The sequence below is a fragment of the Lampris incognitus genome, chromosome 15 (assembly GCF_029633865.1).
Source record: "Lampris incognitus isolate fLamInc1 chromosome 15, fLamInc1.hap2, whole genome shotgun sequence".
Lineage (NCBI taxonomy): Eukaryota > Metazoa > Chordata > Actinopteri > Lampriformes > Lampridae > Lampris > Lampris incognitus.
In genome coordinates, this window is record NC_079225.1 from 49,369,306 (window position 1) to 49,383,830 (window position 14,525).

The following is a 14,525-nucleotide window of genomic DNA, read 5'->3' on the forward strand; positions in this document are numbered from 1 at the left end:
TCGAAAAGGTAACGGACATACACCAGAAGATTGGCCAGATTTGCCATATCTGCAGACTCGTCTACTTGCAGAGTAAAACTTAACTCTTCTTCACGTGACCAACTCGTATAGCTAGGATGTGTTCGGACATTGTATCGATGCGGTGCAACACAGTATTGTTGGACACCGACATCATATCCAACTTTTTTGCTTCTCTCTCTCCAATCTTATATTTGACCATCTCTTTGGCAGCTGGCAAGCACACATGTTTGGTGATTGTGTGAGGTAGCCTCTTTCTTGCTGTTCTGTAACTGACAAGATAGGAAGGTAGTGTGTTTTGGTAGACCCAATGCATGAACATACCTGCAGGTGATAGTGGCTGTTTTGCAGCTTGTCCAGTTTTGATCTAAAGAAGTAAAGGGCTTTGGACTTATATTGGCATGCTTCATGTTCAGGTGGCGATGTAGAAAAGAGGGCTTCACACAGCTGCTAGCCAGAACCTCACTGCACACCACGCACTGTGGCTTCAGGCAATCGGTCTCACCAATCCAAGTGAAGCACAGACCCAGATAAGTTTCCTCATATTTCCTTTTTTTTTTCTTCCAGTCGGCTCCCCACTCTTATTGCCTCTTGTGCCTCCTTGCCTCGATGATGGGCCTATGTGCTCCTGATTTGTCTGTCCTCCCCGTTCCTCCTTTTTCAGTCTACTGCTCGGTTTCTTCTCCCGATCTCACTCCAATGCATCTCTCCCTTTCTCTCACCTCAAATTCCTCACCCTTCTCTCTGTCCCTCACCTCTTTCATGACTGAGAACTTTAGATGCTCCATCTGACCATTTCCCTAATTTTAGTTGTGCATATTTGTAGGAATGAACTACTTAAGCTAGTTAGCTGTACCACATTACACTCTTCTTCTCATGCACCCCCTAGAGCAGTGGTTCTCGAACTTTTTTCTGTCATGTCATGCCCCCCGCTCCAACAAAATGGGCCAAGTGTAACTTTATTTAAATAACATCAAGAGCATGAACATTCCTTTCACTTTTCTTTCAGTAATTTCTGTTGTATAAATAACAAACTCAAGTTCCCCTTGTGACATTTGTCACTAGATTGCTCCATCAGTCTATGTGCTTTTTCAAAACCAGAGAAAAACAGAATAAGATTTAAAAATCACTTCCCTATAACAATAACAATAAAGTTTAATCTGTGCAACAACAGAACAAATGTAGATATTTGGGGAAAACGATGAGCAAGTCAGTTTGTGAGAGCTCAAGTCTTATCACTGCATTAGTGCTGCAATGAGCCTGTTTTGCACTGCACATCTTTTCAAAACGGGGTTGCAGGCTTGATACTACTAGTCTCAAGTCATGCTCCATGTTGAGCTTAGATCTGTACTTCGTTTTAAGTGAGGCAGCAGCGACTTCCGGTTATGGCGAGGGACTAGGGGGTCGCACATCTCAAGCTCTGCAGCTACCGTGTAAATTAATCCTACAATACTAATCCGAATCTTGTCTTAAGTCACGCAATACATGTATAAGAGTACCCAGAACTAAAATGTCAGGGAAAAACCCGAAAGAAAAGGCAAAGAGAGAAAAAGAGAAGGAGAAAAGCAAATCGCGACACGAGGAAGAGGCTGAGAAGGTTAGCGACACCATGCAGGTTGAAAATATGGCTAACGAAGGAGACGACCACGAGGAAGATGACGAAATGTTAGACACAGATAAGAATAGCAACCTAGATATCATGAAAGCCATACAGTCTTTGAAAAGTGGACTTTACAAGAAAATTGATGGAGTGCAAGCGACAATTGCGGATGTAAAGAAACAGATACAGGACTGCACGGGTCGCATGGAACAGGCCGAGCAACGGATTTCTGACGTGGAGGACGACGTTAAGAAGCTAACACCCCGAGTTAGCACGCTGGAAAGCACCATCAAAAGCCTTACTGACAAAGTGGAGGACTTGGAATGCAGGAGTCGGCGAAATAACGTAAGGTTGGTGGGCCTACCGGAGAAAGAAGAGGGCCAGGATGCACCTGCATTTCTGGAGAAGTGGTTGCCGGAGGCTCTGAACATGGATACGCGGGAGGGCTTGGTAGTGGAGCGGGCTCATAGAATCGGCGCTCCGGTAGACTCTCGCACGGGTCGTCCAAGGACATTGATCATGAGGTTCATGAACTTTAAGGACAGGGAGCGAGTCCTAAAGGCAGCCAAAACCAAGGGACAGGTCCTTTACAAGAACACGCCGGTCCGTTTTCACATCGACCTCTCTGCTGGGGTGCACAGGATGCAGCGCGACTACGACCAGGTCCGGGAGAAGCTGAGAGACCGGGGGATCCACAAGCACAGAATCCTCTTTCCAGCCCGGCTCCTGGTAACACACGACGAGAGACCCCACACCTTTCAAACCCCGGCAGAAGTGGAGCGGTTTATTCAATCCCTCGGATAAGGACTGATGCAGTAGGCTATTAAGCTCACTTTATTTTATTTTATTTCCATTTACACGAAAGATGTAGCTACGTGTTTGGGCTGTCGCCATTTTGTTTTTGTTTAGGCTTTATTTTTCTACCTGGACAGGACGGAGTCTGGTTTATAGCTAGACTATTCAGCTTTTGTGGAATGCACTTAACCCTGAATGAGAGACAATGTCCAAGCACCAGCCGAAATGACATGGGCACATCCAAGTAGGCCTAGGCCTAAGGGACAGAGAGAGTCATCATCGGTTTATGCGCCTGTCGGAGGGAGGAAGGCCCAATGCATCGCGGACTCTTGTGACCAGGCTACAGACTTTTCCCTCTCCTCGTCTTCCAGTCTGCATGCACGGGTTCCAGGTTGGTGGATGTGTTCGGATGGTTAATGTTATATATGCCTACATGTTGTTGGCGTTGAACAGTTCATTAATGATGTTGTGTGATTAGTATTTAGAAAAAGTAAGATAGCGAGCTAGAGCGAGAAGAAAAGAAAAGTTAGAGAAACTCGTTTTAGCGGTAGTTAAACGTGGGATGGGAGGGGATGTCCAGAGTTCCTGGACTTTAGGTTCGTATAGGGTTGAGGGTGGGTTTTTGTGGTTTCATTTTATTATTTATTCTTTCATCAGTGGGTGTGGTTTGTCAAAGTACTTCTTCACTACGGTTCCTAATATAACATACCGGAATCAATGTCAGAGAGTTGCAAGGTAAAACGTACTTGGTGGAATTGTAGGGGTTTGATCAAACTCACAAAAGTGAAGCAGGTAATGAGAAGGATAAAATCCTTGAAATCAAAAATTGTTTTTTTACAAGAAACACACATGGTGGATGAGGACGTTCCCAAAATAGCAAGACGATGGCCGGGTCAAGTGTTGTCTGCTCCTTACACCACTCATGCTAGAGGGGTTATGATACTAATTCATAAATCGGTTCCATTACGGGTACAGCATGTAGTTAAGGACCCTGCAGGGAGGTATATTATAGTCCAGGGTAGGTTATTATCTGAAACCTTAACTTTGATAAATGTTTACGGCCCCAATGAAGATGACTCTAAATTCTATAATAGTCTGTTTTTGACTGCTTCAAATCATCCTGGGAAATACATAATAGCTGGCGACTTTAACTGTACGTTAGATCCTTCAAAAGACAGGTCAACTGGTTTAGATGATACCCACAGTAAGGCCAGAAAGACGATACACCATTTTATGAAGGAATTAAATTTGTTTGATGTTTGGAGGCATGGTAAACCGAACGCAGTAGAATATTCCTGCTATTCCGGTACTCATAGAACTCACTCACGCATAGACTACTTTTTGGTTTCAGCGCTACTTGTCTCCAAAATAGATGAATGTCATTATAGTAGTATAGTTCTGTCTGACCACGCTGCAGTATCCTTGACCTATGAAGATAATAACTTAGTGTGCGACCCCCCGAGATGGCGTTTTCAACCCGGGTGGCTTGCGGCTCCTCCATTCATAGATTTCTTAGATAAGCAGATTGACCTGTATTTTGAATGTAACAAGTCCCAGACTTCTGCTAGCACAAGGTGGGAGGCTTTCAAAGCCTTTATCAGGGGCCAAATCATTTCCTTCACTAGTTCCAAGAAAAAGGCTACACGACTTGAAATGAAGACATTAGATGAGGAAATTAAAAAACTGGAAACAGAAATATATAATAATAGAAATATACCTACAGATGTTCATACAAGACTGCTAAAGCTTAGAGCATAGTACAATGAACTGGCAGCTAATAAAGCGGCTGCTGATTTAATGAGACTCAAACAGTCCTACTATGATCAGGGGGAAAAGCCCGGAAAACTTCTAGCATGGCGCATTAAACAACAACAAACAGAAAGGTCTATTAATTGTATTGAAGTCCCAAGTGGTAGAACTATAGTGGAGATTACTATTCAACAGAGATTAATGAAGCCTTTAGAGACTTCTACAGGAAATTATACAGCTCTGAGTGCTCTCCTAATCTGGACACGCAAACACAATTCCTAGACAATCTTAATATTCCTAAAATTTCGGAAGAGGAAAGTAGAGTATTAGATCAAGATGTAACTGCATTGGAAATTGCAGAAGCAATTGGGTGTATGCAGGCTGGAAAATCAGCGGGTCCAGATGGCATCCCTATAGACATTTATAAAAAATTTCAAACCAAATTAATACCACCCCTCTTGGAGATGTTTCAGGAATCCTTTGAGAATGGTCTTCTCCCTACATCTATGAGGGGCGCCCTAATCACTTTACTCCCAAAACCGGGGAAACCAAATACAAAATGTGAAAATATGCGTCCAATTAGTCTCCTAAATTCTGATACAAAAATACTCTGTAAAATTCTTGCAAGAAGATTGGAGGATCTTCTACCTAGAGTAGTGGGAGAAGACCAGAACGGATTCATTCAAGGGAGACAGGGTTTTCATAACGTTAGACGAGTGCTCAATATTTTATACAGTCAGAGGGAGGCGCCTGACACGGCCTTACTTTCACTTGATGCAGAGAAGGCCTTCGACCGTGTTGAATGGCCTTATCTGTTTGAAGTGTTAACACGATTTGGCCTTGGGGATACATTTATCAAATGGGTAAGATTGCTTTGTACAGGGCTTACTGCAGAAGTTTTGACGAATAGTAAGGTTTCTAAAGCTTTTAACATTTGTAGAAGTTGCCCTCAAGGGAGCCCTTTATCGCCTTTACTTTTTATCCTAGCGATAGAACCATTTGCTATAGCGGTGAGGACACACAGCGATATTTATGGAATTCGAGAGGGACATCTGGAGCACAGGGTAGCACTCTTCGCCGATGATGTGATATTAATGCTTAAAAATCTGCATAAATCTATCCCAGCGCTCCTAAGCCTTATTGAATCATTTGGGAAAATATCTGGTTATAAAGTTAATTACTCCAAATCATCTATAATGTTACTGAATGAAACAGAGAGGAAGAATGGTCTTGTTTATGCTTCTACCTTCAACCCAACAGACACATTTACATATCTGGGAATAAAAATTGTCCCTGAGGTGAATAAGATTGCTCAGTCAAATTATGAGCCCATTCTGGACGCTAGTATTGCTTCGATAGAGCCTTGGACATCCTTACCTATTTCAATGATCGGCAGGATTAATATCCTAAAGATGAATATACTTCCCAAATTTCTTTATTTGTTCCAGAATATCCCCCTACCCCCTCCTTCATCTTTGTTCACGAAATCAAGAAACTGTTTACCAACTTTATTTGGCAAAATAAACGTCCTAGATTACGTCTATCTTTACTTTATCTACCATATGATCGAGGAGGCCTGAAATGTCCAAATATCCAATGGTATTACTGGGCAGCACAATTAAGGTCGATTATGTTTTACTTCTCATCTGGAAGTCCCCCAGCTTGGATTGATCTGGAAGCCTGCTCTGTTAAACCAGGCTTACCATTGCACCTGTATTTGTATTCAGCAGACCGTAAATATCTGAAGAAAAATACAGACAACCCTATAATATTGAATATGATTGATGTTTGGTTCGATGCTTGTAAGTATTTGAATATAAATATGTCCCGGTCACGCTTCAGTCCTATTTGGGGTAATGCCAATTTCAAACCAGGGCAAAATGATAGGGGATTTAAATTATGGGCTGAAAAGGGGTTAAGGAAAGTGCAAGACATGTACAGGGAGGAGGATGAAGTATTCATGTCCTTTGAGGAAATATCTACCAAGTATGACATTCCAAGGAATCATTTTTTCAAATATCTTCAGCTAAGGAGTTTTATATCATCCTGTCAAAGCCATTCATTAGACATTCCTACCATTTCTATATTAGAAGTTGCAGTCACAAAACACTGTTATGATAAAGGTTTAATTTCAACTATGTATGACTTATTTGTATCTGGATCTGATGAATCATCAGAGACAAAACTGAGATTATGGGAGGGAGATATAGAGGAGGAAATATCTTTAGAAGAATGGAGTGAGGCATGTAAAGAGGCCCAGAGACAGATAGTTAGCAGCAACCTAAAGCTTCTACAGTATAAATGGCTGATGCGTACATATATAACTCCTGTTAAATTGTACAAGTTTAATGACAATATTCCTGATACCTGTATTAAGTGTAGTGAGGCAAGGGGGACGCTGTTTCACTGTATATGGGAATGTGTGGAAGTGAAAACCTTCTGGCAAGATGTTGTTGATATGATTGATCAAATTTTGTCAAAGAAATTACCATTGAGTCCAAAGCTTTTTATTCTTGGTTTATATCCTACCACCCCACATTTACATAGCAATGAGTTCAGATTTATAGATATGTGTATATTACAAGCAAAACGTGTAATTGCTCTTAATTGGAAAAGTGTTGATGGACCAAGAATTGGTGTGTGGGTTAAAGAAATGGCTTCAAACATGTCAATGGAAAAGATAATGTATATTGTTAGACGTAAACAAAGTGTTTTTGATAAAATCTGGGGATTGTTTCTGTACTTCCTAAGACGTAATACTAATGTTGGTAACTTGCTTAATCAAGAACAAGCTCTGGGGGAGTACAACAACTCTATCTGACTGTTTATATGCGTAAAAGCAACTGGAAAAAAACCACACCCTCTAATCAGTCTGTGAAAGAAATTATTGTTATTATTATTTTATTTTATTATTTTTATTAATTGAATTTTTATCTTTATTATCTTCTTTAACCCTGCTTTGAATTGTATTACTTGTTATAGGGGCAGGGTTATGGGGGGGGGGGTAGGGTGAAAATGTTTGCTGCACTGTGCTATTACTTGTTTTGATGTAATTTGCAAACAAAATTCAATAAATATATTGCTTGAAAAAAAAAACGTAAAAAAAAAAAAAGTGAGGCAGCAGCAGAAAAGCCCATCTCACAGAGGTAGGATGTGGTGAAGGGAAGCAGAATGCCCACAGCCCTCTGTCCTATGCACGGATACTCCCTCGCCACACCAAGCCAGAATTCACTCAGTGTCTGAGCTGTAACGCTCAGCCTCAGGGTGGAGTCAGATGTCATCTCCATGAACTGGTCCTCTTCAGCAGAGCCAGAATCAGCAGGTGCTGCTGCATTGAATGGATGTGTCACCCAGTCGTACTGAGCACTGTTGTTTGGCAAGTATTTTTGAAAGAATCCTGTCAGGGAAGAGACGTGCTCCTTAAGACATGAAATCACTGTGGTGGCTCCAGAATCACTGGTTTCAACAAATTCACTCAGATTCTCAAAGAAATCAGTATTTCCTTGATCAAGTCACCTGCCACACATCTCAAGCTTTCGAGTGAATGCACTGATCTTGTCTGCCAGCTGACGAAGGTGCTTTTCTCTGCCTTGAAAGTGAAGATTTAATTCATTCAGCTTTCCAAATATATCGCTGAGATAGGCCAGTTTCATCAGCAATTGTTCGTCACTAAACTTGCTTGCAACTTCATGCATACACTCCTCCTCCAGACACACCCAAATTTCCCCTCTGAGCTCAGACTCACGACAACACTTTACCTCGCGACAGCCACCTAGCCTCGCTGTTAAACAACACAGCTGAAAGTTCAGCTCCCAGCTCCTCACAAAGTGCAGAGAGCAGCCCCGCTCTCAGGGGTCTTGTTTTAATTAACTGACCACGTTAACAACATCGGTCAAAACCTGGTTTAGGTCAGGGCTAATCTATCTTGATGCTAGCGCTCCTCTGTGTATGACACAGTGCGTCCACTGCACATTTGGCGAGACCCTCTTGATTAGTGACTGCAATCCCTTCGTTTCCCGGCCATGGTCTGTGCACCATCTGTGCAAACGCCTGCACAGTTCTCTCATTTTAGCCCATGTTGTGTCAGGTAACAGTCAAGAAGCCTAAAGAGCTCATCAGCTGTCGCTCTACTTGGGATGTATTTGCACAATGGTAAATCCTCACACAGTGACTCTGACGTGACAAAGTGAACCTAAGCATTAAACAAGCAGCCTTTATTGCTGTCAGTAGCCTTGTCCACTTGTAAGGCCAAACGTTTGTCTTGCAGTTTTTCAAGGAGTTGTTCTTCAAGGTCATTTGAAATGTCACACATATGTCTTTCAACTGTAACATTGGACAGAGGGACAGCCTTCAATTTTGTGGCGCTTGTCTCATCAAACATAGTTGACACCATATTTAAAGCTGCTGGAAGTATGAGCTGTTCTGCTGTTGTGTGTGGTTTCTTGTTCTGGGCAATTCTGTATTAGTGCTTTGTTGCTTTGTTGTTAACTGACGCAACTTTTACAAAGCAATGCTCTTGCTGAAAGTATGCACCAAGTTTTCTCTGAAAGAATTTGAGTGGCTTATTGATGTGACTGGAGTGTAATGTCTCTAAGTGTCTTCTTAATTTGTTTGGTCTCATACTAACAGCTGCCAGAGTTTTCAGACATAAACTACACACTGGTCTCTCTTCATCTCCCACCACATTTACTGTGAACCCAAGAGCAAGATAGGCTTCGTCATATCTTAACTTGGTCTTTGGTTGATTACTGTCAGCTAAGCATTTTATCTTGTTTGTCTCAGACACATCGCCTGTCTTTCTTTTCGTCCCTGTCAAATATCTCTCCATTCTGTGAACCTACAGACTCTCTGTCTCATGAAAGCACGTTTTGGTGATTGTTCCGCCGTGAAAAAGATTCCGACGTCAAAAACAGTAGTTCTGCACTATATTTCCCCCCCGGTCACGTGCAACATGTCTCTGGGCCCCCTCCAGGGGGGGAGGGGGGGGGGCACACACTTCGAGAAAAGCTGCCCTAGAGGCACCGCACCACGCCTTGGGAATCCCTGCTATAGAGAAACAAGAAGAATTTGAGCTTGGCTGGTGAGTAATAGAGATCGTGAAGCTTAATGGAGGTTATACAGAGGGAATGAAACTGGGGCATTCTTCCAGTAGGGCGTAATAAGTAAACAGTGCCACAACCTGGTCCAGATGTGTGAGGAGGGAGAAAGTGAAACCAGAGGAGAGAACTGCTTGTGTTTCAGCATTTCAGAGCTGGCATGTTCAGAGAAATCTCTGTGGTAAAAGCAGGAATTGAGTGATTTACTTGCCTGACAGTTCAAAAGACAAGTGAAAAAAGAGGTTTGGAGTGCATGTTCCTACAGTTGGCAAACATTAGCAGAATTATGTCTATATTGACAATGCTGGCCGTGTGTGATGATGGGAATGTGGTAAATGTAAGTGTGTAGTAAACCAATTCAGAGATCCCTGAAGATCAGCTACAGGTGTGCAATAGTTGAGCCCAGTTGGAGGGATAAACAGGTAACATTGGAATACCACTAACCTGATGTTCATCCACAGGAACAGCTGCAGGTATTGACCCTAATGAGACTACTTTGGAAAATCGGCAGGTAGTCAAGAGCAATGGCTGATGTGATGAACTCATGGATGCCATGGTAAAGCTGATGATTAAATATTGTTTATTAGTAAGTACTACATTTGTCTGTGGACAGATAGACTCACACTGGCTGTGGTGGAGCTCTTCTTGCGGTCTGGGATGTCTGCCTTGTTGGGGTTGTTCGCACTACCCAACACGGGGCTAGGAGGGGCACCTCCCCTCCCCCCGACTGTACTGGACTTCCTGTTTTGAGCTCCCACTTCTTCCTTCACCTCCCCATCTGCCGCCATCATTGTCTGACTCCGCTTGGGGTAACCTCCTGCAGGGAGAACTGGCCCAGCTAGAGGGGAGGAGGAGGAGGGAGAGTAAACTACTTTGTGTACATGTGTGTGCATGCATGACAGTCTGCGCGTCTGTCATTTTTTTTACTTTATTTTCCGATTTTCACGTTTTTTGGAACAGGTATACAAGATACACGAACAACCAAATAATGAAAGAAAAAAAAAACGTAGCAATCCCCCCCCCCCCCCCCAAGGCTCAAGAAGAAAAACAAAAACTGGAAAAAAGGACTATGCAGGAACTTCTCATTCCACTTCCACATAACTAGGTTTTTGAGACCATATAATGGTGTCCACATAACTGTGTAAATATTGTAGTTACAACCAGGTAAAAAAGTACATTCAGTAAAAAGGAAAACCTTCAATAAAGTCTATGAAAGGACTCCAGGTCAAAGCAAAGTTTTTGCGGGTTTTACATATTTTATATCGGAGCTTTTGTAAAGGTGGAAAGGACAGCACCTCCCTTCACCACTGCAGAACTTTATTCGACTTCCAGTTAGAAGGAGTAAGTCTGAGAGCTAGCCATAAGGCACATGCTCGAGCATTGTCTTGCAAGGCTGTGACCTTACAGTTAGGGGGCGGTATGCCAAAGATGGCTGTGTGAAAATCAGGGGTTATGTTCTGTTTACAGATTTACAAGAATACATTAAATATCTGTCCCCAGTAAGTGCTGAGACCAGGGGCATGCCCAGAACATGTCTCACTGAGGCTGGACTATAGCTCCCCCTCTGGCCGAGTTCATTGCTCTGTCCTAGAAACACACTAGCGTTCTCCAGTACAGAGAAATAGTCTAAACTTGTTTTCTGATTATTTCCAACATGTCTGGTTACAGACGCCGTTACAGATGCACCCTGACAACCACCGAGGCATTGCAGTATTTACAAGGTGTTGGACAGCGGCCATTTCAAATTGTTTGAAAAATAGTATTAAAGTTGTTAAAATTTGAATTTTGGTGTCAGTTAGTTTCTTAACAGACATACTAACATATGTAATGCATTAATATCTCAACTGGGAATTTATCTTGACAGAATATAAAGTTTAAAAACCGTGGCGGTCGTTCTGGTAGTTTTTAAGTTCCAGTCGCTGTTTGGGACTGTTTCGATGTTTATTTTCAGTTCTTTTTTTACATGTCACGTTTTATAGGCCTTGTTACATTTGTTAGATTAGCAATATGTGTTTTACGTGTTGTTTTTCCAGGTAATATTTTAACTTTTTCAACTTTGCTATTCAAGTTCGACCATGTCTCTGAAGTTTAAATAGTTTAAAAATAGTGTTATAGTTGTTAAAACGTTAACTCGGTGTCAGTTAGTTTCCTAATAGACATACTAACATGTGTAATGCATTAATATCCCAACTGGGTATTTATCTTGACAGAAAAAAAAAGTTTAAATCCCGGCCATCATTTTGACCGCCCATGGTGGTTGTAGGTAGGCGTGAAAGAGCCGCTAGCGTCTCATCAGGTATTTGACGTTATAATGCTACAGGTTAAATGAGTGAATATGAGTCACGTGGCCACTTTCTGGCCGAGGATAATGGTATAAAATACAGCTGCATGTCCCGCTGCGGTTTGTTTCCCACATTACAAGAAACATTACGAGAGGTGAATGAGTCTCGCTTAGCACAACTGAACTTCCGTAAATGTTAGCATGGATATTAAACATGGATGAGAGTGTATTTAAAACTGATTAAGGTAAAAGTAAAGGCTTTTAGGAGGACACTACATGCTCAGGTTTTCAACAGCTGCCGTGACTGAAGTCTCCAGTTCACACGGTCACTCATTAAACAGAAACACAGGGACAGCGGGAGTCTTTCCTTTTCTAAATTCTGCTTATTTAACATGGCATAATGTAGAAAATGATTGTCCAAACTAATCTGTTGGAACTACAGCACCTCCAGCTGCATATGTGCTGTAGATGCATGCCACTGCTTTATTACTGCAGAGTGCTAAAACCCCACATGAACAATCAGTCTACAGCTATACAGCATCGACTAGTGGTTTGACAGTCGACTAGTCGACTATTCTGTGAAACACCTAGAATATATATGTATGTGTATGTGTTTGTGTATGTGTTGTGTGTGTGTGTGTGTGTGTGTGTGTGTGTGTGAGAGAGAGAGAGAGAGAGACCTTGGTCGCTGTAGCGTCGTTGTTTGTGGGTGGAGGAAGTGGAGCGCTGGACCTTGAGATGGGCAGGAGACTGATTGCTGCTGTGCTGACTGGCAGGACGAACCTTCACCAGAGAAACATTACTGCTGGAACTAGAATCACTGAGCTCTGCCTGGGGAGAGGAGAACAGAGGAGAGGAGAGGAGAACAGAGTAGAGGAAAGAAGAACAGAGAGGAGAGGAGAACAGAGGAGAGGAGAACAGAGGAGAGGAAAGGAGAGGAGAGGAAAAGAGAGGAGAGGAGAGGAGAGGAGAGGAGAGGAGAGGAGAGGAGAGGAGAGGAGAGAAACCTGATCTCATCTCCAGTTGACTTGAAGACAAAGCAAGTGTCTGGGTTGTACCACTCACATATACAAAATATATATTTTATTAGATCACAGCCTTTTGTGGTTTAGAAACCACAAGTGGGCAAAAAATTATTTAGATTTTGACTCAATGCCTTGTTCAAACCGCTGTTTAAGCCTTCAAAGTCAGCCCTGATTTGTGTCTCCGTCTGAAAATGCATGTCACCTCAGTGGCCTTGCGTCCCAGCAGCAAATAGGTGGCAGTTACGTCATCATATTTCATTTTGCTGAGGGAGTCTTGGATTTCTTCTCTTGAGTAACCCATCCCCACCATGGTGTCTGAAACACACACACACACACACACACACACACACACACACACACACACACACACACACACACACACACACACACACACACACACACAGACACGCACCACTTTACATCAGCAGGAAAGTGACCCAACTCTGACCCCGACCCTAACCCGTTATCTCCCCCTAGCAGTAAAATCCAGCATAGCCTGCCTCCTGCAGCAGGACGCAGGTCTGCTGACTGGACAGTTGAGAAGATGTTAAGTTTAGGTTTCCCCACTCAAGAGGTTGTGGCAAGGTGAAAAAACAGGTGGAGGCATTAAGGGCAGGACTTGGAAGAATGCCGGTGGGGGAAAAATAATGCAATCTTAACACACAGCATTTCCTGTTAGGACAGGAAATTATATCTGACCTGCCCTCTACCATCTCCATGGTACATGAAACCCTAACCCAAGAATAAGACAGAGAAAAATTCTTGGATTAGGGTCAGTTTGTGCTTTTCTTTGGTCACCTGTCTCCTTCATGCGCGTTTCAGTGTGCTTGAGTCTGTCTGTATGTGTGTGTGTGAACTTGTGTAATGTGTGTGTATATTAAATGTTCATGTGAGTGTACCTATCCTCTTCTGATCACTGATGTCAAGCTCTGGTTGGATGAAGGGCTTCAGCTCCTCATCTTCACAGCCAGCATTGATCCATCGATCCTTCATGATTTGCTGAGACACAATGGCATAAAGACAGAGAATGAGGAAGAGAAAGAGAGAAAGAGAAAGAGAAAAAAGATGAAGATGGACAGAAAGAGTGAGAGAGAGAGCGAGCGATACAAAGAGAGACAGGTAGAGGAGGGATTAAGCCATGCTCTGTGATTACAAGAAAGTAATCCTTCCCTTATGCAAAAGAGTTCAACGCTCTCTTTCTCTCTCACACACACACACCCACACCCACACACACACACACAGGTGTGTAGAAGCCTACCTCCAGTGTTCCTCTCTTCATGGGATTGAGAACGAGGAAGCGTTTGAGGAGGTTCTCACAGTCAGTAGACATGTAGAAGGGAATTCTATATTTACCCCGCAACACACGCTCCCTCAAGTCCTACAGACAGACCAGATATTCAGACAGAAAGACAGACAGAGGGGCACAGAGAGATAGTGAGATGGACGGACAAAAACACAGACCAGATAGAGGCAGGTAGAAGGTCATGTTGCACCATGCACCTATTGTGTAAACAGGTCTTGATGCATGCTCAGTAATCCAGGTGAGGACATCACAAGACGGTGCATCAGTTCATCTGGACACAACGTGTATTGACAGAAACGTTTCATCATCATCTAATGCCCCTTTTCCATTGCATGGTACCGGCTCAGCTCCACCCTCGCTTTACTTTTTGGGATGTGGTTTTCCACTGCAGATAGTATCCCCTCACAGCAAAGCCCCGCTGGTCATTTGTGGGCGTATTGACTAGTTTTTTTTTAAGATTTTATTTATATCTAAATAGATATACATATATTTATATTGGTTTTATTTATTTATTTATTTATTTATTTATAGTGGTATTTTCATCTCACCTTTTAGTATCGGCTCAGCTCACTCAGAACCTCGACGGAGGTGGTACCAAAAAAAGTACCTGGTACCAGGTACTATCCCTTACTTTTGCCAAATGGAAAAGCAAAAAAGC

The 14,525-nt window shown here is 42.6% G+C and overlaps 1 protein-coding gene across 6 annotated transcripts in view; it reads right to left on the reverse strand.

Moving 5' to 3' along the window:
* Window positions 1–14,525, reverse strand: part of LOC130124726 (MAP/microtubule affinity-regulating kinase 3-like) — a 96,967-nt gene that overhangs the window by 33,266 nt on the left and 49,176 nt on the right. For all 6 annotated transcript variants that reach the window (XM_056294057.1, XM_056294056.1, XM_056294053.1 and 3 more), the window contains 5 exons: window positions 13,823–13,942; window positions 13,464–13,563; window positions 12,767–12,879; window positions 12,220–12,370; window positions 9,882–10,096 (listed from right to left, as the gene is read on the reverse strand). In XM_056294057.1, the coding sequence (XP_056150032.1) occupies window positions 9,882–10,096; window positions 12,220–12,370; window positions 12,767–12,879; window positions 13,464–13,563; window positions 13,823–13,942 (699 nt within the window). The remainder of the gene's footprint in view (window positions 1–9,881; window positions 10,097–12,219; window positions 12,371–12,766; window positions 12,880–13,463; window positions 13,564–13,822; window positions 13,943–14,525) is intronic.